Source organism: Saccopteryx leptura, chromosome X (assembly GCF_036850995.1).
Source record: "Saccopteryx leptura isolate mSacLep1 chromosome X, mSacLep1_pri_phased_curated, whole genome shotgun sequence".
Taxonomy (NCBI): Eukaryota; Metazoa; Chordata; class Mammalia; order Chiroptera; family Emballonuridae; genus Saccopteryx; species Saccopteryx leptura.
The window spans coordinates 39,155,619-39,183,256 of record NC_089516.1 but is presented as its reverse complement, the minus strand read 5'-3'; the positions used below and the strand labels follow the sequence as shown (position 1 = coordinate 39,183,256).

The 27,638-nt window shown below is 39.3% G+C and overlaps 1 protein-coding gene across 1 annotated transcript in view; it reads right to left on the bottom strand.

Moving 5' to 3' along the window:
- Nucleotides 1-27,638, bottom strand: part of WNK3 (WNK lysine deficient protein kinase 3) — a 183,157-nt gene that overhangs the window by 54,233 nt on the left and 101,286 nt on the right. Inside the window, exons 10-12 of the mRNA XM_066356281.1 lie at nucleotides 13,955-14,019; nucleotides 8,797-8,944; nucleotides 3,202-3,318 (exon numbers count right to left, since the gene is read on the bottom strand). Of these exons, the coding sequence (XP_066212378.1) occupies nucleotides 3,202-3,318; nucleotides 8,797-8,944; nucleotides 13,955-14,019 (330 nt within the window). The remainder of the gene's footprint in view (nucleotides 1-3,201; nucleotides 3,319-8,796; nucleotides 8,945-13,954; nucleotides 14,020-27,638) is intronic.

The following is a 27,638-nucleotide window of genomic DNA, read 5'->3' as shown; positions in this document are numbered from 1 at the left end:
CCTGATGTCAAATTATACTACAGAGCCATGATAATCAAAACAGCGTAGTATTGGCAGAAAAACAGACAGACATACAGACCAATGGAACAGAATCGAGAGCCCAAAATAAAACCCCACATATATGAACAAATTATTTTTGACAAAGGAACCAAAACATACAATGGAGAAAAGAAATCCTCTGCAACAAATGGTGCTGGGAAAATTGGAAAGCCACATGCAAAGGAATAAAACTTGACTACAGTTTGTCTACCTGCAGAAAAATTAATTCAAAATGGATCAAAAACCTAAATAGAAGATCTGAAACAATAAATTACATAAAAGAAAACATAGGTACTAAACTCATGGACCTTGGCCGTAGAGAACAATTTATGAATTTGACTCTAAAGGCAAGGGAAGTAAAGGCAAAAACAAATGAATGGGATTATGTCAAACTAAAAAGCTTCTGCACAGCAAAAACAAAACAAAACAAAAACTGATAATAAGCCTGGCCTGTGGTGGCAGAATGGATAGATCTCTACCTGGAATGATGACGTTGCCAGCTTGAAACCCCAGGTTTGCCTGGTCAAGGCACAAACAACAAGCAACCAATGAACAACTAAAGTGAAGCAACTATTAGTAGATACTTCTCAATTCCCCCACCTCTGTAAAATCAATAAAGAAAATCTAAAAATAAAAAGGAAAACTGACAACAAAACAAAGAGGCAGGTAACTAAATGGGAGAAGATACGGTATTTACAAACAATAGCTCTGATAAGGGGTTACTACCCAAAATATATAAAGAATACACAAAGCTCAGCAACAAACAAGGAAACAATCCAATTAAAAAAATGGGGGGAGGGCCCTGGCCGGTTGGCTCAGTGGTAGAGCATCGGCCTGGCGTGCAGGAGTCCTGGGTTCGATTCCCAGCCAGGGCACACAGGAGAAGCACCCATCTGCTTCTCCACCCCTCCCCCTCTCCTTCCTCTCTGTCTCTCTCTTCCCCTCCCACAGCCAAGGTTCCATTGGAGCAAAGTTGGCCCAGGCGCTGAAGATGGCTCTGTGGTCTCTGCCTCAGGCGCTAGAATGGCTCTGGTTGCAACAGAGAAACGCCCCAGAGGGGCAGAGCATCGCCCCCTGGTGGGCATGCCGGGTGGATCCCAGTCGGGCGCATGCGGGAGTCTGTCTGACTGCCTCCCCATTTCCAACTTCAGAAAAATACAAAAAAAAAAATGGGGGGAGGACCTGAACAGACACTTCTCCCAAAAGGACATACAAATGGCCAACAGAGATATGGAAAGATGCTCATCTTCACTAGCTATTAGAGAAATGCAAATCAAAACTACAATGAGATTCCACCTCACACCTATTAGATTGGCTATTATCATCAACAAGACAGGTAATAACAAGTGTTGGAGAGGCCATGGAAAAAAAAAATTCATTCATGGCTGGTGGGAATGCAAATTAGTATAACCATTATGGAAGAAAATATGGTTGTTCCTCAAAAAATTAAGAATAGAACTACCATATGACCCAGAAATCCCTCTACTGGGTATCTACCCCCAAAACTCAAAAACATTGGTATTTGAAGACACATGCACCTCCATGTTCATTGCAGCATTATTCACAGTGGCCAAGACATGGAAACAACCAAAGTGTCCCTCAATAGAGGATTGGATAAAGAAGATGTTGTAGATATACAATGGAATACTACTCAGCCATAAGAAATGATGACAGATTCCCATTTACAACAACATGGATGGACTTTGAGAACATTATACTATTTGAAATAAGTATCAATAAATCAGAAAAAGCTAAGAACTGTATGATTTCACATATAGGTGGGAGATAAAACTGAGATTCATGGACATAGATAAATGTGAAGTGGTTATCAGGAGGAAGGTGATGTGGGGGAAGGGATGGGAGGAGGAGATGGTGGCAGGGTGTAAAGAGGAACAATCATAAGGTGACGGAAGATGATTTGACTCTGGGTGATGGGTATACAATATATTCAACAGTTCAAATGCCATAGAAATGTTTACCTGAAATCCATGTACTTTTATTGATCAAATTGTCACCTTGTTAAATTTAATTTTCTAAATAAAATTTATATATAAAAATGGTAAATAATGAGTTTTTTGAAATGAATAAATAAGTATTACAAGCATTAAAAAATAAAGAATGGACTGGAGAGAGTTCAGAAAATAATATGTTAAACATGAGGCAGATTTAACAAATTTTTGAACTTTTAAAATGTTTAATTCTGCTTTGTATCTCCAAATAAAACTGGTAGGAACAAAAGCATTATATACTCTTTCTTCTACTCTAGCCAATCCCCTTTTTTAAAAAACAGAAAAATATTAACTTAAGCCTAACAATTCAAATAAAATATGAAAACTAAGTGAAATAATGAGCATTACTTAAATATCTAAATATGCGATGTTGTATCAGTAGCTAACATGTTAGAAATACCTGAGAAACTTTACAAGCTATTGATGCTTAGGCTTAATTGCCAAAGATTCTGAGTTACTTAATTAAGGATCTAGGGACTTGTATTTAAAAATCTTTTCAGGTGATTTTAACATGCAGCCAGGGATAAGAACCACTAACCTAAACATCTCTTAATGAAATATCTTCATATTTTGCAGATAAATATACTAAAACCAGAGGAGATGCACTGAATTCCTCTTGATCATAATCAATTCACCTCTGTACAAATTTTAAAAACAGTACTCTAAAAAAAGATGGCTCTGCAACATTTTCTTCTTCAGGCTCATTGTGTAATCTTGGATTGTCCATTCCTCCTGAGAAGTGGCACTGATACTTCTGGCAGGGAGAAGGGACTAGAGCCCAGAGGAGACACGGGCTATTTGGGGAGGGAATGTGTGTGTGAGCTTTCAGAAATAAGCTGTCTGTGGGCACAAACATTTCCTGATTTGGGTAGTAAACTTGGTGAATGTGAATTACAAAATGTTACAATTGTGCTACTCTTTCCTGGATGGTTTGAAGCCTTAATGAAATTATGTCCAGGATGACTCAGTCATTTCTTTATTCACTAACGAAGTAACTTGGTGAGTTCAGCTGGCTTTCTTGATGAAGTTATTTAAGTTTTCAATGTTCTACTCATTAAAGTCTTTAAAAAAAAAAGATGGCTCTGAATAAATGGGGGTGAGTTAAAGGGAAAAAAATACAATAAAAAGAAAATCATTGGTCTACTGTACTTACCATATAGTCTGCAATATCCTCTGGTGCATCACCATCAATATCAAACTTGAAGGTAACCATCTTGTTATTGTGTGTCTCCAGTTGACACTCTACCATGTTGTCTCCAGAGGTTGACACCTGGGCACAAACATTTCACCACCAGATCAGGAATCAATCATTGTCAGAAGAATCAACATAGTTAAATGGCCATCTCACTCAAAACAATATACAGGTTTAATGAAATACCATCAAAATCCCAATGACACATTTTTTTTTGTATTTTTCTGAAGCTGGAAATGGGGAGGCAGTCAGACAGACTCCCACATGCGCCCGACCAGGATCCACCCGGCACGCCCACCAGGGGGTGCTGCTCTGCCCATCTGGGGCATCGCTCTGTTGCAACCAGAGCCACTCTAGCGCCTGAGGCAGAGTCCATGGAGCCATCCCCAGCGCCCGGGCCATCTTTGCTCCAATGGAGCCTTGGCTGTGGGAGGGGAAGAGAGAGACAGAGAGGAAGGAGAGGGGGAGGGCAGGAGAAGCAGATGGGCGCTTCTCCTGTGTGCCCTGGCCAGGAATTGAACCTGGGACTTCCACACGCCAGGCTGACGCTCTACCACTGAGCCAACCAGCCAGGGCCCAATGACACTTTTTTAAGGAAAATGTCACCACCAGATTTTTTGTGTGTGTGACAGAAACAGAGAGAAGGAGAGAGGGGCAGATAGGGACAGGCAGACAGGAAGGGAGAGAGATGAGAAGCATCAATCAGTTTTTTGTTGCGACACCTTAGTTGTTCATTGATTGATTTCTCATATGTGCCTTGACCAGGGGTCTACAGCAGACCGAGTGACCCCTTGCTCAAGCCAGTGACCTTGGGTTCAAACTACTGAGCTCTGCTCAAACCAGATGAGCCCGCCCTCAAACTGGCGACCTTAGGATTTCGAACCTGGGTCTTCTGCATCCCAGTCTGATGCTCTATCCAATGTGTCACTGCCTGGTCAGGCTCACCACCAGATTAATAATCAATCATTATCAGAAGAATCAACATAGTTAAAATGGCCATTTTACCCAGGCAATATACAGATTTAATGTGATCCACACCAAAATCCCAATAGCAACTTTTAACAATAGAACAAAACACCATCAGACTTATATGGAACCACAAACAATCCCAAACAACCAAAAAAATCCTGAGAGAAAAGAACAAAGTCAGAGCTATCACACTCTCTGACTTCAACTTTACTACAAAGTGACAATATCAAAACAACATGGTACTTACACACAGATCAACTGAACAGAATTGGGAGCTCAGAAATAAACCCACATGTGTATGGGCAAATAATTTTTGATAAAGAAACAAAAAATATACAATAGAGAAAAGAAAGCCTCTTCGATAAATGGTCTGGGGGAAATTGGAAACCCACATGAACTAGACTGCTATTTGTCACCATACAGAAAAATTAACTCAAAGTGAATCAAAGACCTAAATATGAGACCTGAAACAATAAGTTATACTGAAGAAAACATAGGTATTAAACTTATGGACTTTGGTCTTGGGGAGGATTTTATAAATTTGACCTCAAAAGCAAGGGAAGTAAAACTATAAATAAATAAATGGAAATATTTCAAATTAAAAAGCTTCTACACAGCAAAAGAAACCATCAACAAAACAAAAGGAAACCAACTGACTGAAAGAAGGTATTTTCAAACAATATCTCCCCCATAAGGGGGTAATGTCCAAAATATAAAAAGAACTCATACAACTCAACAACAAAAACAACAAGAAAAACTTCAAACAATCCAATTAAACAATAGGCAGAGGACATAAATAAACACTTCTCCCAAGAAGACATACAAATGGCCAACATATATGAAAAGATGCTCATCTTCACTGGCTACAAGGGAAATACATATCAAAACCACAATAAGATACCACCTCACATGTGTTAGAATGGCGACTATCACAACAAGAAAGGTAATAACAAGTGTTGGAGAGGCTGTGGAGAAAAAGAAACCCTTATTCACTGCTGGTGGGAATGTAAACTGGTACAGTCACTATGGAAAACAGTATGACAGCTTCATAAAAAATTAAGAATAAATCTATCGTATGACCTAGCAACTCCTCTTCTGGAGTATCTACCAGAAGAATTTGGAAACATTCATACACAAAGATATATGTACTGTTATATTCGTTGCAGCTTTATTCATGGTGGCCAAGACATGGAAACAACTTATGTGTCCCTCAGTAGAAGACTGGATAAAGAAGATGTGGTACATTTAGACCAGTGGTAGTCAACCTGGTCCCTACCGCCCACTAGTGGGTGTTCCAGCTTTCATGGTGGGCAGTAGCAGAGCAACCAAAGTATAAATAAAAAGATAGATTTAACTATAGTAAGTTGTTTTATAAAGATTTATTCTGGGCCCTGGCCGGTTGGCTCAGCGGTAGAGCGTCGGCCTGGCGTGCGGGGGACCCGGGTTCGATTCCTGGCCAGGGCACATAGGAGAAGCGCCCATTTGCTTCTCCACCGTCCCCCCACCCTCTTTCCTCTCTGTCTCTCTCTTCCCCTCCCGCAGCCAAGGCTCCATTGGAGCAAAGATGACCCGGGCGCTGGGGATGGCTCCTTGGCCTCTGCCCCAGGCGCTAGAGTGGCTCTGGTCGCGTTAGAGCGATGCCCCAGAGGGGCAGAGCATTGCCCCCTGGTGGGCAGAGCGTCGCCCCTGGTGGGCGTGCCGGGTGGATCCCGGTCGGGCACATGCGAAAGTCTGTCTGACTGTCTCTTCCTGTTTCTAGCTTCAGAAAAATACAAAAAAAAAAAAAAAAAAAAAAAGATTTATTCTGCCAAACGTAGCGAAAATCTGACATAAAATACTTGGTAAGTAATTATTATTATATGCTTTAACTTGCTGTAACTCTGCTTTATAAATTTTATATAGTAAAGTTACTTCCCTACTATCAAATCACCATTACTGTGGAACCAGTGAGCGGTTAGAAAATTTTACTACTAACAGAGATACAAAAGTGGGCGGAAGGTATAAAAGGGTTGACTACCCCTGATTTAGACAATAAAATACTACTCAGCCATAAAAAAGATGAAATATTCTAATTTGTGACAACATGGATAGACCCTGAGCGTATCATGCTAAGTGAAATAAGTCAGACAGAAAAAAATCAAGAACCAAACGATTTCACTCACATATGGGACAGAAAATTGAAAGCAACAACTGAACAAACAAGACAAACAAGAACTCGTAGACAGACAGTATGGTGGTTACCAAAGGGGAAGAGAGTTGGAGGGATGTAGTCAAGTATAAAGGGGGTCAAATATATGGTGATGAAAGGAGATCTGACTTGGAGTGGTAAACACACAGTGCAATATACAGATGATGCATTATGACTGCTTTCTCATATGTGCCTTGAAACCTATGTAATTTTATTAACCAACATCACCCCAATAAATTTAATAAAAAAAATTTCAAAACTGTCAGTCATGCCTGACCAGGCGGTGGCGCAGTGGATAGAGCATCAGACTGGGATGCAGAGGACCCAGGTTCGAGACCCCGAGGTCCCCAGCTTGAGCACGGGCTCATCTGGTTTGAGCAAAAGTTCACCAGCTTGACCCAAGGTCGCTGGCTCCAGCAAGGGGTTACTTGGTCTGCTGAAGGCCCACGGTCAAGGCATATATGAGAAAGCAATCACTGAACAACTAAGGTGTTGCAACACGCAATGAAAAACTAATGATTGATGCTTCTCCTCGCTCTCCATTCCTGTCTGTCTGTCCCTGTCTATCCCTCTCTCTGAATCACTCTGTCTCTGTAAAAAAAAAAAGAAAAAAAAAAATTGCCAGTCATTGCTTTCTCATTGCAAATGGTGCAGGAGACATTTAGATGAGCTCACAGACAGTACATGGAAAAAATGGTTTAAGTTGTTCAGAATCTAAAAAGACTGTTTTTCTCTTGCTGAAATACTTCATAACATTCTATTACAAAGCTAAGGCTCAAATTACTCAGCAAAAAGCTAAGTTACAAATGTGATTCTGTAGGAAAAAAAAGGGAAAAGGGAACACATCTTTTACAAAAAGGCAAAAAAGAAAAAAGAATGTTACATACTAGTCTCTGTAGCTATATTCAATGCAAAGGTCTAAATTTGGACATGAGTTTCCAAAATTCTCTTAATCCCACAAATTGACTCTTCAAAAGAAAATGCACTGTTGCCTGACCAGGCAGTGGCACAGTGGATAGAGCATAAGACTGGGACACAGAGGACCCAGGTTCAAAACCCTGAGGTTGCCAGTTCGAGTACGGGCTCACTAGATTGAGCGCGGGGTTGCTGGCTTGAGCCCAAAGGTCACTGGCTTGAAGCTCAAGGTCGCTGGCTTGAGCCCAAGGTCGCTGGCTTGAGCAAGGGGTCACTCACTCTGCTGGGGGCCTCTCAGTCAAGACACATATGAGAAAACAATCAATGAATAATGAAGATGCCACAATGAAGAATTTCTGCTTCTTATCTCTCTCCCTTCCTGTCTGTCCCTCTCTGTTTCTCTGTCTCTGTCACAAAAGAAAAGAAAAAAGAAAGAAAAAAGAAAAAAGAAAATGCATTGTTAATAAAAATGTAAAGTGGTCTAATCTTTCTGGACGGTGATCTAGCAACATGTAATCTTTATACTCTCTGTCCCCCTAATTCTACTTCTAGGAATATAACATAAGGAAAAAATCAGGGATATGGATAAAGATTTGTGCTCAAGGACGTTTTTTGCAGAGATGGAGATGGAGAGACAGACAGACACACACACACACACACACACACACATACACATACACACATACAGAGAAAAAAAGATATGGGCTTTAAGGTCTAATCTGGAATCACATCTATGGCTTGCTAGTTGAAGGACTGCAGGCAAGTTATCTAATTCTTATTTGTAAAGCTAGGCATACTACCAGATTATTAAAGGATTAAATGATAAAACAAACGTATAATATGTAGGGTCCTACTACTAAACAATACATTTTTACTATTACTAGTACAATCTTAATGTAAAATACTGCTCATACCTACACAATAAAAGAGAATAAACTAAAACATTAACAGAAACAATATCTGAGAAGACAAGTGATTTTTACTTTCTTCCTTATATTTTTCTTATATTTCCTAAGTTTAACAATTAATACATAATACTCTCATCAGAAAGAAATATTTAATAAAAAAAAACACATTAATTTAGAACCTGACTAGGCAGTGGTGCAGTGGATAAAGCATCAGACTGGGACGCAGAGGACCCATGTTCAAAACCCTGAGGTCACCAGCTCAAGCACAGGCTCACAGCTTGAGTGCAGGGTTGCTGGCTTGAAGCCCAAGGTTGCCGGCTTGAGCAAGGGGTCACTGACTCAGCTGGAGCTCCGGGTCAAGGCAAATATGAGAAAGCAATCAATGGACAACTAACATGTTGCAATGAAAAATTAATGCTTCTCATCTTTCTCTCTTCCTGTTCTCTGTCTCTGTCACTAAAAAAAAAAAGTTAATTTAGAGAGATTCATAATACCCTACTTCCACAAGGCACTTCCACAGCTCCCACGGCCCCCCAGACTTCTACATGCACTCTTAACCCATATTTACACACTGACCTGAAGGACAGTAAGCTGAAATTTAGTCCCCTTCTCTGGTCGAGGACAGGAAGCTCTTCTCTGTTTGATCCTATCCTGTTTGCCATTTCCAGTTGGGTTATCAGGGGTATCGGTGTTTTCCTTCACAGCTGACACATCATGATGCAAACTAGTGATTAGAAACACAAAAGCAACTTTTATTCAAATTCTCAGAGCAGATATTATTCTGTGATTCTCAAAGCCCAATAGTTAACCCAAATCAGAGTTAATATCTGAAATCCCTTCATGGCTAGAATCATTCTATCCTAATGATAAAATTCTAAGAAAATCTCCCAATTATAAAATCATGACTAATGAGTTTATGGAGAATGAATACGTAGTATAATATCTTCTATAAAGTCCCAACTCCACACCTCTGAATATACTAAAAGCCACTGAACTGTATATTTTAAATGGATAGAATAACGGTATGTGAATTATAATTCAATAAAGCTATTTTTAAAATTTTTGAAAAACTGAGGTCCTATTATATTTATTTGGCAAACTTCTTCTTAAAGTAGTGGAACAGAAAGAAAAACCCTGCCAGTGGTAGGCCTCTATGGAACCTGTTATCAGAAGGCCCTCTTGATCAAATTTATCTTATTTATTCTGGGTTTCAAATAAAACTTCTAGAAATCAATTCTTACTGAAAATATACTGCTTTATGTAATGAACTCAATAGGGGATAGATAGACCAAATGTGAGAGACAGAAATAGTGCAGGAGGGCAGAACAAGAAGTGAAAATAAAATAAAGAAAAGATGGCATATATTATACAACAAAATATTATCCAGCCATGAGAAAGAATGAAATCTTGGCATTTGTGATAACATGGGTACCCTTTGATGGCATTATGGTAAGTGGAATAAGTCATAAAAAAGAAAGGCCCTGGCCAGTTGCTCAGTGGTAGAGATTCAGCCCAGTGTGTGGATATCCCAGGTTTGAATCCTGGTCAGAGCACACAGGAAAAGCACCCATCTGCTTCTCCAACCTTCCCCCCCTCTCCTTTCTTTACACCTCTCTCTTCCCCCCCTGCAACCAAGGCTCCATTGGAGCAAAGTTGGCCCAGGTGCTGAGAATGGCTCCATGGCCTCCACCTCAGGCCCTAGAATGGCTCTGGTTGTAATGGAGCATCGGCCCAGATGGGCAGAGCATCGCCCCCTAGTGGGTATTCCGGGTGGATCCCAGTTGGGCACATGTGGAAGTCTGTCTCTCTGCCTCCCCACTTCTCACTTTAGAAAAATACCAAAAAAATAAAATAAAATAAAAATTAAAAAGGACAAATACATATAATTTCACTTATACGTGGAATCTAAAAACAAAAACAAAACCCAAGCTCACAGATACAGAGAACAGATTGGTCTTTTCCAAAGGTGGGGTTGGGAGGTATCAAAATAGACAAAGGGAATAAAAAAAGGTACAAGGTTCCAGTTACAAAATAAGTCACGGGGATGTAATAAGCAGCATGGTGATACCATAATTAATAAAACTGTATTGCATATTTCAAAGTTGCTGAGAGTAGATCTTCAAAGTTCTTATCACATGGAAAAATTCTGTAATTATGTGAAGTGATGGATGTTAACTAGATTTTACTGTGGTAATCATTTCACAATATATACAAATACTGAACCATTATGTTGTATACTTGAAATATGAGGTTGTATGTCAGTTATATCTCCATATTAATTAATCAATAAGATACCAAAATTTGGGTTAAAAAACTGAAAACGAATAATATGAAAAAGGTTCAACATAATTAATTCTAACTAGTTTTATTGTCCAGGTTTAAATCAACATGATTATGAAAGGGTATACTAAATTTCAATTTATTCATGTCAAGAGTATTTTTCAGTTTTTTTTTCTTTAATAAATTTGAAGATATTTCAGTAAATACAGAAATTCCAGCCTTTCCCCTGATAGATCAGTGGACAAAGTGTTGTCCCAGTGCACTGAGGTCACAAATTTGATCCCTGGTCAGGGCACGTACGAGAAGCAATCAATATGTACACAATTAAATAAAACAACTAAGTGAAACAAGCTGATACTTTTCTCTCTCTCTCTCTGTCCCCCCTTTCTTCACCCCCTCTAAAAGAAAATTCAACAACTACATTTGAAACTTAAATGAGAAGATCTGTAAGCACCATACAGATATATTTCAAATTAATTTATATTTATTTATTTATTTATTTATTTTTATTTTTCTGAAGCTGAAAATGGGGAGAGATAGTCAGACAGACTCCCGCATGCCCCCAACTGGGATCCACCCGGCACGCCCACCAGGGGGTGACGCTCTGCCCACCAGGGGGCGATGCTCTGCCCCTCTGGGGCATCGCAATGTTGCGACCAGAGCCACTCTAGCGCCTGGGGCAGAGGCCAAGGAGCCATCCCCAGCGCCCGGGCCATCTTTGCTCCAATGGAGCCTCGGCTGCAGGAGGGGAAGAGAGAGACAGAGAGGAAGGAGAGGGGAAGGGGTGGAGAAGCAGATGGGCGCTTCTCCTGTGTGCCCTGGTCGGGAATCGAACCCAGGATTCCTGCACGCCAGGCCGACGCTCTACCACTGAACCAACCGGCCAGGGCTCAAATTAATTTTTAGGTAAAGTCCTCCTAAAAACTACTCATGAAGTATTTGCATAAAGATACATAAGAAGAGATTAAAAATAATTCTTAAATATTTTTTCTATGTCCACGTGAGAAAAACATTTTGCATTAATACAAGTAGGGGTAGAAGATGCATTAATACGGCTCTTTTGTTTCTTAATACACACAGAAATAGCAGTAACAAATAATAACTTCAGTGGATAAAAGGGACATAATTCTAGCCAGTCGGGCTCTATCATTCACATTGCAGAGTAATCTTAAAACATTAGTTTAGGGTTTGGAACAAGATGGAAAAAACTATTCCTGTTTCTCACCTCAAAGTACTACTAAAAAATCTGGCAATAATACAGTAGACAGCCACAGGAAGGCACTGAAGGGTAAAAAGATGAAGGTGGACTGGACCGGGGCTCCTCAGGACTCAGGGAAAAAGCAGCTTGGGATCTCCTGATTACTCACCTGTAACAGAAGGCAGCCCAAGCCCACTGGTGTCCTGACCCCCAATCCAGCAGCAAAAAGTGGTCCAGCTAAGCCCTTTCCTCCCCTGGTGACACTGGTGGGAATTCTGCTAGTAGTATGTGACCTAGTGAACTGCCCTGGGGCAGCAAGCCTAGAGAAATGCTCTCCAGCCTCTCCATTCAGAGGGGTTAGGTGATCCCAAGAGACCAGATCATACCACAAGGACCCTGAAAACTAAGTGGTCACCAGGACAGGGTGACTGCCTGATAAACTACAATATCTGAATAGCATCCAGAGTCTACCAACGTAATATCCAAAAGATTCAGGAGACAAACGAGAATCCCTTGTCGTACCAAAACCCAGCAAAATCACAATGTGAATGTGGAAAGACGATCAACAGATGTCAACACCAGGATGAGTCAGATATTGGAACTAACTGACAAAGATTTCAAAGCAGCCATCATCAAAATCATTCAAGAAACAATTATAAGCCCTGGCCAGGTAGCTCAGTTGGTTAGAGCACCCCAATATGCCAAGGTTGTAGGTTCAATCCCTGGTCAGGGCACATATAAGAAATCTCTCTCCCTTCCTCTCTCTCTGAAAATAATCAATCAAAAAATGTTTAAAAGAATCAATTACATGCCCTGGCTGGTTGACTCAGTAGAAAAGAGCTGATGTCAGCCCGGCATGCAGACATCCCGGGTTCAATCCCTGGTCAGGGCACACATCAGAACTGACCTATCTGCTTCCCTTGCCACCCCTCTTCCCCTCCTCTCTTTCTCTCTTCTCTCACAGCCGGTGGCTTGATTGGTTCGACCACTGGCCCCAGGCACTGAGGATAGCTCGGTTGTTCTGAGAGTGTCAGCCTCATGCACTAAATATAGCTCAGTTGATTCAAGCATTGGCCCCAGACAGGGGTTGCCAGGTGGATCTCCTCTGTATCTCCTCTCCTCTCACTTAAAAAAAAAAGCATGGGGGAAAAAAAAAGCAATTATAAATACTGTTGAAGCAAACATAAGAAAATCTCATTAAAAATAGAAAACATTAGAAAAAAAACAAATGCCAACAAGTCAAGGTTGGGGGTTCTATCCCCAGTCAGGATATATAAAAGAATCAGCCAATGACAGCATAAATAAATGGAACAACAAATTGATGTCTCTCTCTCTCCCCCCTTCAAATCAATAAATAAAAATTAAAAAAATAAAACAAGAACCAAGGAAATTAGAGAACTATAAATACAATCACAGAAAAGCAACTCATTGAATGGGCATAATAGCAAAATGAATAGGACAAAGGGAAGAATCAGTGAACTTGAAAACAGGACAATAGGAATTACCCAATCTGAATAACACAGAAAAATATTAGTCTACAACTACCAAACGATAACACAATTATGTATCTTATTATAATTTATTTCTTTAGATTAGCTGGAATTTTACTCTACATTATTTCTTATATCCTTTTTAAATCAATCTAAGCTTTTCTTAGAAATGGAATATTATAATGAAAACAAAAAAATGGTTAATAATTTCACAATCCATGTTTATCAAAATAAAAAAGTAAAATAATACCTACTATTTTTATTGAACATACACATAAATACAAGAATACAAATCTTCTCTAGTCAAGATACAATGAGCCCTGGCCGATAGGCTCAGTGGAAAAGCATCGACCCAGCATGTGGAAGTCCAGGTTCGATTCCTGGTCAGGGAACACAGGAGAAGCACTGATCTGCTTCTCCACCCTTCCCCCTTTCCTTTTTCTCTATCTCTTTCTTCCCCTCCTGCAGCCAAGGCTCACTGGAGCAAAGTTGGCCCAGGCGCTGAGGATGGCTCCATGGCCTTCACCTCAGGTGCTAGAATGGCTCTGGTTGCACTGGAGCAACACCCAAGATGGGCAGAGCATCGCCTCCTAGTGGGCATGCCAGGTGGATCCCGGTCAGGAGCATGTGGGAGTCTGTCTGTCTGCCTCCCTGCTTCTCATTTCAGAAAAATACAAAAAGAAAAAGATACAATGAGCCGCTAATAGATACAAATACTTCAACATACCTCTATTGTTTCCACAGTATTAAATTTGAAGATACTCACCTTCTAACTAAATCCGGTTTTAGAAGTGATGCTTGTTGTTCAACTCCAACTTGTTGGGATAAAAGCTGTAAATAGTATAGAAATAAAACTTGTTATGGCCTGACCTGTGGTGGCACAGTGGATAAAGCATCAATCTGGAACACTGAGGCTGCCAGTTCGAAACCCTGGGCTTGCCTGGTCAATGTACATATGGGAGTTGATGCTTCCTGATCCTCTCCCCTTCTCTCTCTCTCTCCCTCTCCCCCCCCTAAAATGAATAAAATCTTAAAAGATAAAATTTTCTTTTATTTCAGAAAACATACTAGTTACATGTCATATGTTGGTTACCTCACAAACTAGGCAGAATGTCTCCAGTATTGAACATCTGTATCAATCTTATTCATTTTACTACCAAAGATAAAAATAAAATGTAGCAATCCTCATTCATATTGATCAAAATTTTTCATTAAGAAGAGTATTATCTTATATGCTTTTTATTATGTTATTTTTGAACAGAGAACACTGATGTTCAGCTTCCAATCCTGATTGTAAAACTACTCCAAAAAGGAAGAGTTACCGCCATTACACAAACAGATAAAGCAATGACTCAAGCTTTAACTTACTGTGTGGTCTCACTCTTTCTTGCTCTATTTTTCACAAAACTACTGCCAACTATCCCTTTGAGGCGTTGGTATCGGGGAGCTGCAATACTGATTTCTAGGAGGAAAGTGTAAAAGGGAAATGCGAACCCTGCTGGAAAATAATTTTAAACATTTATATAATTCACTTTATGCATTGCCACTGGTGAGAGAAGAGTGATCCTAAAATACAAATCTGCCAAAAATGATCACTTCCCTACCCAGTTTAAACCCCATATAATGGCTCCTCATCTTCTGTAAGGTTAAGTGTTTTTGGATGGCAAATAAAGTCCTCATTGGACTGGTCCCCACCTCATTCTCTAGCCCAGGGGTCCCCAAACTACGGGCCCGCTGGCTGCATGCGGCCCCCTGAGGCCATTTATCTGGCCCCTGCCACACTTCCAGAAGAGGCACCTCTTTCATTGGTGGTCAGTGAGAGGAGCATAGTTCCCGTTGAAATACTGGTCAGATTGTTGATTTAAATTTACTTGTTCTTTATTTTAAATATTGTATTTGTTCCCATTTTGTTTTTTTACTTTAAAATAAGATATGTGCAGTGTGCATAGGGATTTGTTCATAGTTTTTTTTATAGTCCGGCCCTCCAACGGTCTGAGGGACAGTGAACTGGCCCCCTGTGTAAAAAGTTTGGGAACCCCTGCTCTAGCCCTTTCTCTGCTTGAAGCAACACTGAACTCATAGGAGCTACAGCTCCTACGAGTTGCACTTTTCCACGCACTGTGGCTCTACTTATTTATGTTCCTTCATCTCCCTGGACTATTTCAACTCCTCTTTAGTCCTGTCCATTTAGCAAATATAAGTTTGGAACTCTTATCTATAAAAGCCTCAATTACAGTGGGTTCCAGACACCAACAAAATCACCTAGGGACTCTAAAAAACATATGCCTTAGCTCATATCTTGGTTTCTCAACTAAAAGGGATGAAGGTTCCTTGGAGAAATAGCTGATTCTAGCACTGGAGCAAGGAAAGTACAAGATGAACGTGGACCATCCGGCCACACCACAAAGTAAAGAACTGCTCAAAGAATGAAGGTAACATATTGAACGCAGACAGGAGCCAACCTGAACGGATTCCCGTCACCCATAATTTAGGTATAAGAATAAATAATGATAGTAACAGACTATAACCCATTCAATAAAAGAAGAACCGATGAGGTCATACTGATACAAACAAATAAATAAAGGAAAGCTCTTTCAGCACAAAGCCAAGTAATAAATATAAGGAATGTTTAAGTTAGAAAATCATCAATGGATGATAAAACAGGCGGGTAAAAGTTGGATGAGGAACAGGATATTTACATAGTTTCAAACTATCTCCCCACAAATTGCTTATTAATTACAAAAGCAAAAAATGACCACTTTACAGTAGAAAAACTTGGCAGCCTCCACCTTAACCAAGTAATCAAATATAACCTCAGCAATATTGGGACAAATTGACCTCACATGCCTCCTAATATGCCACACTGAGCAAAGAACACAATATTAGTTGCATGTTATTCCTGACAAGAATGCATGATCTGAATCTGAACTTGAAAAATATTCTACAAAATAACTGACCTTTATTGTTCAAAAATATACAAAGAAAGGCTGAGAACCTATTCCAGATGAAAGGAAACAAAAAAGACAAAAAATATAACTAAAGGCATGATTTTCAATTGCTATAGATCCTGGATCAAGTGGGAGTGGAGGTGGAAGGAAAATTGCAACTAAGGACATTATCTGGACAGTTAATGAAACTTTAATGTGAACGACAGATTAAATAACAGTTTTAAATTCATGTTAAATTACCTGGATTTGGTCATTGTATTGGGCTTAAGAAAATGTCTTTGTTCTTATACAGAAATATTTAGGGGTAAAAGGGCATCATGTTTGCAACTATCTCTCTCATGCACCAGAAAGAAAATCATGTGTGGATGAACAGATAGACTGATGAATGGACAGACAGATGGACACACCAAGCAGTTCATATCTTTTGTCATCTCCCTCTTTATTACATATGTTTAATGTCTGACTACAGGGATTCTGTATGATTCATTTTTATATTCTTAGTGCCTCCTAACACAGTGCCTAACGTATTTTAAGCTTCCAAAAAAATGCTTGAAAGTAGAAAGAAATATGAAAATGGTTACATGAAAAGAAAAGTTGTGCCATAAAAATGTGATCCAGTATTGCTAATCCTATCAATAGATATAAATCTGAAAGAAATACAAAGGAATAAAAATGTACATAGTATAAAATGTTTCATAATATATGGCAACTATGACTGTATTTTTATCATGATATTATACATAGTAAGTATTACTCAGCCATAAGAACAGAAGGAAATCTTAACCATTTGCAAAAGCTGGTTGGACCTAGAGGGTATTACGCTAAGTGAAATAAGTCAGAGAAAGACAAATAACAGATGATTTCACTTATATGTGGAATCTAAAGAACAAAATAAATGAACAAACAAAATTGAAACAGACTCATAGACACAGAGATCAGACTGGTGGTTGCCAGAGGGGAAGGGGCTTGGGGACTAGGTAAAACAGGGGAAGGAACTGAGAAGTATAGATTGCTAGTTACAAAACACTCACGGGAATGTCAAGTACAGCACAGGGAGTACAGCCAATAATACTGTAATAACTATGCATGGGGCCAGCTGGGTACCAGAAATATTGAGAGGAACACTATAGAAAGTATGTGATTGTCTAACTACTAAACTGTATACCTGAAACCAATACTAGTTACAAAATAGTCACGGGAATGTAAAGTACAGCACAGGGACTACAGCCAATAATACTCTAATAACTATGCATGGGGCCAGGTGGGTACCAGAAATATTGAGAGAAACCCTATGAAAAGTATGTGATTGTCTAACTACTAAACTGTATACCTGAAACCAATACAAAATGAAATAGAAAGAAATGAAAAAGAAAAAAAAAAAGGAAGAAACAAAACAAAACTGGTAGCAAGTTAATTAATTGTCCAGAAACAGGGGGAGAGTTAGATAATTATGAATACTGATTGCATTACTGTGTGATCATCGAAAACTATTTTTGAAGTTCAAGTAACAACAGAAGAAATTACTTAACAATGGATGAAAAAATCAGAAAACAAAATTACATATAATTACAACCACTTATGTGTATGCCAGAAACCTGGAATACCATAACATAATATTACAATCACTGTCATGTTAAGGAAAAAGCATTCTAGTTGATTTTTTCCCATTTTCCTACTTTTTATAATGTTATTATATATACTTTATAATTAAAAACTTTCAAAAGATACCTAATACTAAATGTATAGGATAAATATTTACTTTAATAAACTACTGGTGGGACTGTAAACTGGTTAGGCCTTTCTGAAGAGTAATTTAACAAGTGTTAAGAATGTCTAGCAATTCCATTTCTAAAATATCATCCCAAGGAAATAAGAGTGTACGCAAAGATTTAGCTATTAGAGTGTTCCTTACAATATGGAATATTGTACTAAATAGCAAAAAAAAAAAAAAAATTATACACTTGTTTCCTTTACTTGCTCCCTTAAATAAATAAGGGTTTATCCATACCAAAAGATATTAGACAGCCTTTTAAAAGATGTTAAAACATATAAGACAATGTTATCAGTGAAAAAAGATGATAAAAGAGCATATACATATGGTTACAATAAAATTACACATATATATGTATATAAAATGGCCTGGAAAAATATACTTTAAGGTGTTAAACAAGATTATTCATCTTTATGTGCTAATAGGAAAAAATATACTCAAGTGTTTACAGGCTTATTAACCCTCAAATTTGCTAATCTCAAGGCAGGTCCCCATTATTTCAATGTATGACATTATAGTAATTTTAGACAAAAGTAAGAATGAAACAGTTCAGATCTATGTACTTTTATTGACCAATGTCACCCCATTAAATTTCTAAATAAAAAAGAATGAAACATTTCCACAAAAATTGAAAGACATCTATGAAAATGACCTCACAACTATTTGTAAATGTTAGTTTTGAAATTCCCAAAAATACTATGACAGTACTTGATTTGAAACTATCATATAAAAAAGCAGATGAACCAAACCATTAGCCATGATTCTGAGGGCTAACACAAGTAGCCTTAGCAACCCTGTTGATAATTACAAGTGGTTACAAAATAAAATTCCAGATTGTTGTCATAACATCTATGTTTTGTTTCTCAAAATACACAGGCTTTGCCACCAGATCTATGCATTAGGACACCATGTTACTGCTCGGTCTTGCTAAGACTCACCATAATTCTTCTAAAATTCTGTAATACAAACATTTGTTATGTTAACTACATTTTGTTGAGTCTTATGTATACAAAAAAAAGATAAAGAAATCTCTTTGCCGAAGTATTTGCTTTCAATGTTTAAACAATTGTTATATCGAAGAACTACCTAATCTATAATTAAAGCTGATCTAATTTATCCACAAAAAAACCTAGTATAGGTTGGAGGAGGAAGTAGAAGGTAAGAAATGGTATGTTGTGTTTATTTTTATCCCACCCCCCCACCTTCAAATGCAAATGAAGCCTGATCTGTGGTGGCGCAATAGACAAAGTGTTGACACTGAGGTCACCAGTTCGAAACCCTGGGCTTGCCTGGTCAAGGCACATATGGGAGTTGATGCTTCCTGCTCCTCCCCCCTTCTCTCTCTTTCTTCTCTAAAATAATCCAAATGAAAGACAGGCGCCAATCCCTTTTCCTAATAAGAACTTGGTATCTGGATACCTGAGATTTTGATAACTTGCTAGCAAAGTTGAATAAAACTAAAGTACTTCTGGACACTTGCAGACTGAGGACAAGGACAAAATGAGAAGCAGATCTAATCTAGGCCTGGCACTGGCACTTAAAGCTCTCTCTTGAACTTGCTTCTAAGATCTTTCTCACCCATGATAATGTGAGCTCTTGGAAGGAAGAGACCATATCTGTAAGATTTATTACAATATTCCCAGTGCCTAACCAATACCTAAAACAGAAATATCTGCTCAATAATACCTTTCATTATTAGAATGTTCTCATTTTTATTACTGTTTTTATTTTTATTATAGCAACAAAACCACTATTTTTGAGTATTTATTAAGTGCTAAGCACTTTATATACATTATTTAACTAAATTCAACTCTTACAACAACTCTAAGACGTAGGTATTATCTTCATTTTACCAAAGAGGAAGCTGAGGCTGTAAGCGAAATGAATGAGTAGATAAATGACTCCAAAGAGGAGTGAGCGCAGAAACCCCTTATACACAGCAGAGGGACTTCTCTGTTAGTCTCTGTTAGTTCCTAACCCTTCTTTCTCCTTTACCATTATTTGCTCTCCTCCCAACAGGGGTTCTCTGCCTGGATGCACTTAATAATTTTGAGGAAAGAAGAGGAAAAATGTAGAAAGGGAGGAATGAAAAAGGGAAAAGAAAATCTAAGCATTCCAGAGATTCTTATTGTTATTCTGGGATGAAGGAAACCGGTGAAACTGGGAAGTATTTTTAATTATCTTTTTTATTTTTATTTTTTTGCCAGAAAGACAGACAGAGAAAGGGTCAGACAGAGACAGACAGACAGGAAGGGAGAGAGATGAGAGGCATCAATTCTTTGTTGTTGCACCTTAGTTGTTTGTTGATTGCTTTCTCATATGTGCCTTGACTAGGGGGCTACAGCAGATCAAGTGACCCCTTGCTCAAGCCAGAGACCTTGGGCTTCAAGCTAGTGAGCTTTGGTCTCAAGCCAGCGACCATGGGTCATGTCTACGATCCCACACTCAAGCCAGTGACCCCACGCTGAAGCTAGTGACCTTGGGTTTCGAACCTGTGTCCCAGGCGGACGGTCTATCCACTGCGCCACTTCCTAGTCAGGCTGGTAAGTATTTTTAAACATTTTATAAACTGCCTTATTGTATTATCAACATTATAAAACGTGTCTCTCCCATGAAGTGTTGTTTAATAACCACTATTTATTGAGCACTCATTATGTTCCAGGCTTTTGTTATTTAATCTCATTTAATCCTAATAGGCCTGCAAGATAGGCACATATTTCTGACTAAAAACTTGAATATGTCCAGTGAAAACCCATATATCCACCAACCACAGTCTGTATTCAGTATTTTACTACATTTGCATTATTATGTATATCCATCAACCCATCTTACTTTTTATGCATTTCAAAGTAAGTTGCAAACGCAAGATAGACATTTTAAAATTGGATTTTATAAATTAAAAGAGGCAAAGCTAAAATAAATTAATCTCTCTCAAAGAGACAGAGTTCTAACCAGGTCTATCTAAAGATAAAAACAGGCTCAAAGCTGTATGTATGTTGTATATACTGCTTAACAGTGAAAATATTGTTTATTTAATTAAAATTACCACTGTGCATAATGCCAACTTCCATATTTTTATATTTATAAAGAACCCTTCATCTGTTATCTAAGCCCAATTCTTAGCAAACCTTAGATTCTGAATAATAAAATTTACCCTAAGAACTAATTGATCCACAGCACAGTTTCTTGGACAGACTCAGATGACACCTCGGCTATTAACCAGGCAGAAAAAGAAAAGATGAAAACATTCCAGCACTGAGAGTACTGACAGACGAGAAGGCTAGAAACTGGAAAGAAGTTTCACTAATGATAAGGCAGGTAGAACTAGATTGGAGAGAAAAATTTGGTTGGGCTTCACTCTGGGCTCCCCCTGGGTCCTCTATAAAGGGAACCTTAACTGAAAGGAGACTTGGACTTCATACTTTCCTCCTAATATCTGCCCTCAGTTAAGTTATCAAGGGTCTTAACAACAAGCAAGGTACTGCTCTAATCTCAGCACTTAAAGGTTTGTACAGCTATTTAGAGACAGCAATGAACACTGAACACTGGTTTTTTGTTTGTTTGTTTGCTTGGTGGCTGGGTTTTTTTTTAAGATTTTTATTTATTCATTTGAGAGAGAGAGAGAGGAGAGACAATAGACAAAGGGGGTGGAGCAGGAAGCATCAATTCCCATATGTGCCTTGACTGGGCAAGCCCAGGGTTTTGAACCAGCGTCCTCAGTGTTCCAGGTCGACGCTTTATCCACTGCGCCACCACAAGTCAGGCCAGTTTTTTTTGTTTGTTTGTTTTTGTTTTTTTACAGAGACAGAGAGAGAATCAGAGAGAGGGATAGACAGGGACAGACAGACAGGAACGGAGAGATGAGAAGCATCAATCATTAGTTTTTCATTGCACATTGCAACACCTTAGTTGTTCTTTGATTGCCTTCTCACATGTGCCTTGACTGCAGGTCTTCAGCAGACCGAGTAACCCCTTGCTCAAGCCAGCGAACTTGGGTCCAAGCTGGTGAGCTTTTGCTCAAATCAGATGAGCCCACGCTCAAGCTGGCGACCTCGGGGTCTCGAACCTGGGTCCTCGGCATCCCAGTCCGATGCTCTATCCACTGCGCCACCGCCTGGTCAGGCTTGTTTGATTTTTTAAATGACAGAAGTGAGGATGCATATTGGAGATGAAAAAGATGAAATTAACTGAGCCATTTAGCATTCTGGGAAGTAGATTCCCTATAAGTAAAGCCAAATTACTAATAAGAAATTCTTCAAAAAGCTGGTATGATCTGATTCTTATCAAATAAATACTAAAAATATATTTGTGTACATGTATGCATAGAAAAATATCTAGAAAACATTAAAGGTTTTGTTTCTGAGAGCTAGGATAACATACTTATAACTTTCTACTTTTATGTATTTTTAAAATGTATTTATAAGATGTAAAGTTATTTTTTTTGACAGAGACAGAGACAAAGAGACAGATAGGGACAGACAGGAAGAGAGAAAGATGAAAAGCATCAATTCTTCGTTGCGGAACCTTAGTTGTTCACTGATGGCTTTCTCATCCGTTCCTTGGGGGGGGGGGGGGGCTACAGCAGAGTGAGTGATCCCTTCCTCAAGTCATGACCTTCGGCTCAAGCTGCTGAACCCATGCTCAAACCAGATGAGCCTGCGCTCAGGCTGGTGACCTCAGGGTTTCGAAAGTGGGTCCTCCACGTCCCAGTCCAATGCTCTATCCACTGCGCCACCGCCTGGTCAGGTAGTAAAGTTATTTTAAAAAGTATTTTATAAGCTCTGGCTGGATAGCTCAGTTGGTTAGAGAATTGTCCTAAAGTGCAGAGGTTGCTGGTTCGATTCTTGGTCAAGGCATATACAGAAACAGCTCAATGTTTCTCTCTCTCTTTCTCTCAATCTCTCTCTCTCTTCCTCTCTGACGAAAATCAATAAATGAAAAAAAATTTTTAATATTTTCATAAAAGGAAATATAATACCAAAACATATAAAAGATATACGCCTAACTTTTTCTTATGAGGCTAATGAATGCCACCTGTAAACAGGAGGAAAAAGGAACCGAAAATCTGGCTTTAGGTTTCTCTTCTGTAGCATTAACTAGAAGTCAACAAAACAAAATATCCTGTAGAAGAAAAGGTAAATTGCTATTTTTTTCTATCCAGACAAATTATATTTCACTTGTGTATGTAAATGAAAAGTAAGTTTCAGATACCCAAAGAATTAAAAATAGCACATGGGATTAACCTTGAAAAATTATACAAAGGCATTTTCTAAACTACAGAGGTATGAAGCAAAATTTAAGAATCAAGAGTAGGCCTGACCTGTGGTGCCGCAGTGGATAAAGCGTCAACCTGGAAACGCTGAGGTTGCCGGTTCAAAACCCTGGGCTTGCCTGGTCAAGGCACATATGGGAGTTGATGCTTTCTGCTCCTCCTCCCTTCTCTCTCTCTCCCCCCCCCTCTATAATGAATAAAAATAAATAAAAATCTTTAAAAAAAAAAAAAAAGAATCAAGAGTAGGAGCCTGATCGGTGGCACACAGTGAACAGAGCATTGACCTTAGATGCTGAGGGCCCAGTTCAAACCCCCTCCCCAATGTCACTGGCTTGAACAACGGGACACTGGTTCAGCTGTAACCCCCTGGTGAAGGCACATATGAGAAAGCAATCAATGAACAACTAAGGTGCCACAATGAAGAACTAATGCTTCTCATCTCTCTCCCTTGCTGTCTATCTGTCCCTATCTGTCCCTCTCTTTGTCTCTTTGTCTCTGTCACTAAAAAAAAGGAGATAGAGAAAAAAAAAGAATCAAGAATTGGAATGTTGTAGTATAAAAACTGGTGCTTTATACTAAAACCAGCAATCAGTATTAAGTCCAAATTGTTAAAACCATGTTTCAAAATTGACTGTACATATAAAAACAGAATGTAACATGTATAGCACAATAAATTAAAAAAAAAAACTTTCATTCTATCCCCCCAAAGCAATAGTTTGCCTTTTCCTTAAATACCTTATAATAGTAATCCACAGACAATCAGTCACTTATCTCATTCCACCAATCTCCCAAATTGAAGATTTCAACTGTGCTGCTACTTCAGAGGTTGGTTCCTTCCTGGAGAATGAGATGAACCAGAAAGGTTCCCATTTCTTCAACATCCTCAGTGCGTTAACTAACTTCCATTGTAAAAGGGAGAAGGCTGAATAATGTTCCTGTAAATCACTTCAAATGACTAATTTCCTTGGACACTATGAATTCATACTAAGCAACATGTGTCTTTTGGGAACAATTTTTTGACAATGTTCAGCAAGCACACCCACTACTTAGACCAATTTCCCTTCAAGTAGAGTAAAGTAATTTCACAGAAAAACACTATTGTGCTAAGCAGCTCCTTTACATAAATGGTTTAAAACCCTGGAAGCCAGAATCACTCTCTCTCTAGAGAAACCAGTCATAACTCTAATTCTCAATTTTTACACAAAAACTTTCATTTAATGGAATTAACTACTTTATAGAGGAAATTACAGTGAAGATTGAATGAGGTGACACTGCTTGGTCCTCAATGTCAGCTCCCTAACTATAAGATTTACTCCTTTAGAATGCCTCAGAAAAATGGTCACATGGTATATATATTAAAACTGCCTTTACCAGAATAAACTTGAATGTTTTAATCATATTCACCTACAGTAGATCCATGGATGTTTCTCAACAAACTGAGCATGGAGATTCTTTTGCCAGTTAATATCAGCATTGTACATATCAACAAAGTCCATTTTTCATATAATTTCTATACTTTCCTGTGGTGGCACAGTGCATAAAGCATCGATCTGGAACGCTGAGGTCACTGGTTCCAAACCCCAGGCTTGCCTGGTAGAGGCACATATGGGAGTTGATGCTTCCTGCTCCTTCTCGTTCTTTGTTCTCTCTCTCTCTCTCTCTCTCTCTCTCTCTCTCTCACCCCCCCCTCCAAAAAAAACCGAAATAAACAAAATAAAAAACAGTAGAGAAATAGAAACATAACTAGAAACAAAGTACACATCTCAAAAACACTGGTACCTTTACTAACTGCCTTTCTGGGTTTGTTTGTTTTTACAGAGACAGAGAGAGAGAGTCAGAGAGAGGGATAAATATGGACAGACAGACAGGAACGGAGAGAGATGAGAAGCATCAATCATCAGTTTTTCATTGCGACACCTTAGTTGTTCATTGATTGCTTTCTCATATGTGCCTTGACTGTGGGGCTACAGCAGACCGAGTAACCCCTTACTTGAGCCAGCAACCTTGGTTCCAAGCTGCCGAGCTTTGCTCAAACCAGATGAGCCCGCGCTTAAGCTGGCGACCTCGGCGTCTGGAACCTGGGTCCTCCACATCCCAGTCCGATGCTCTATCCACTGCGCCACCACCTGTCAGGCCCATTCTAGGTCTTAAACATACTAGGGTTAGAATTAAAACTGCCAAGTCTGAAGAGTAAAAAAATGTTAATTACTTTACTGGTTTAGAATGTGGAACCCTGGTCAGTTGCCTCGGTGGAAGAGCATCGGCCCAGCATGTGGAAGTCCCAGGTTTAATTCCCAGCCATGGCACACAGGATAAGTGTCCATCTGCTTCTTCACCCTCCCCCTCTCCTTTCTCTCTATCTCTCTCTTCCTCTCCTGCAGCCAACGGTCCATTGGAGCAAGGCTGGCCTGGGTGCTGAGGATGGCTCCATGGTCTCCACCTCAGGAGCTAAAATGGCTCAGGTTGCAAGGGAGCAAGGGCCTCAGATGGGCAGAGCACCGCCCCCTGGTGAGCATGCTGGGTGGATCCTGTTCAGGTGCATGTGGGAATCTGTCTGCCTCCCTGCTTCTCACTTCAGAAAAAAAAAAGAAAGTGAAATGGTAACCCACAAAATGGGAGAAATAATTTGCAAATCACGTATCTGATAAGAGTTTAGCATCCACAATATATAAAGAATTCTTACAACTTAAAAAGACCAAAAAAACCACCCCAATTAAAATTGGCAAAGGATTTGAACAGTTATTTCTTTTAAGAAGGTAAAAGATACACAAAATGCCCACAAACATATGAAAATTCTGCTGCCATCATTAGCCTTCAGGTAAATGCAAATAAAAACCACAATGAGATAGATATCACTTCACATACACTAGGTTACTACAGTCAGAAAGACAAATAAGGATGTTGAGAAATTGAAACCCATATAGTTGCTGGTGGAAATGTAAAATGGTATAGCTGCTTTGGAAAATTTGGCAGTTCCTCAAAAAGTTAAACATACACGCCTGACCAGGCAATGGCACAGTGGATAGAGCGTCGGACTGGGATGTGGAAGACCCAGGTTCAAGACCTGAGGTCGCCGGCTTGAGCGCGGGCTCATCTGGTTTGAGCAGAAGCTCACCAGCTTGGACCCAAGGTCACTGGCTCAAGCAAGGGGTTACTCAGTCTGCTGAAGGCCCGCGGTCAAGGCACATGTGGGAAAGCAATCAATGAATAACTAAGGTGTTGCAACGCGCAATAAAAAACTAATGATTGGTGCTTCTCATCTCTCTGTTTCTGTCTGTCTGTCCCTGTCTATCCCTCTCTCTGACTCTGTCTCTGTAAAAAAAAAAAAAAAAAAAAAAAGTTAAACATACCACCCCCCCAGGATTTCACTCTTGGGTAAAAATTGCAGAAATGAATGTTCACACAAAAACTTATACACAAATATTCACAGCAGCATTAATCATAACAACAAAAAAGTAGAATATATCTAAAAGTGATCAACTGACAAATGGTTATACAAAATGTACCATAATCAATATAATGGAATATTATTTGGCAACGAGAAGGAATAAAGTAGTGATACATGCTACTACACAGAGAAACCTTGAAAACATTACCATAACTGAAAAAAGCCAGACATAAAAGGCCATATAGTGTATGACTCCATTTATGTGAAATGCTTAGAATAAGCAAATAAATAGAAAGTAGATAAGTGACACCCAGGAGATGGGGGAGTAAGGGGTCAGGAATGAAGAATGACTGCTAATAGCTATGGAGTTTCTTTTCTTTTCTGAAAAGATTTTATTTATTCATTTTTAGAGAGGGAGGGAGGGGGAGAGATAGAGAGAGAAGGGGGAGGGGCAGGAAGCATCAACTCTCACATGTGCCTTGACCAGGCAAACCCGGAGTTTTGAACTAGTGACCTCAGTGTTCTCAGTCAGTGCTTTATCCACTGCGCCACCACAGGCCAGGCTGGAGTTTCTTTTTAGGGTGATAAAAATGTCTGGAATGAGTGGTGATGGTTGTACAACTTGTGAACATTAAAAAAAATTGTAAAGGGGGAATTTAATGGTGTAGGAATGATATCAGGATAAAATATTTGCCCAGATAAATAAATTTGTATAGAAATTGTTAAAACAGCCTGACCAGACTTGGTGCAGTGGATAGAGCATTGGACTGGGATGCGGAGGACCCAGGTTCAAAACCCTGAGTTGCCGGCTTGAGCATGGGTTCACCAGCTTGAGTGCAGGGTCTCTGGCTTGAGTGTGGGATCATAGACATGACCCCACAGTCGATGGCTTGAGCCCAAAGGTTGCTGGCTTGAGCAAGGAGTCACTCACTCTGTTGCAGCCCCCTGGTCAAGGCACATATGAGAAAGCAATCACTGAACAACTAAGGAGAGTAAGGAGCCACAATGAAGAATTGATGCTTCTCATCCCTCTCCCTCCTGCCTGTCTGTCCCTATCTGTCCCTCTCTCTG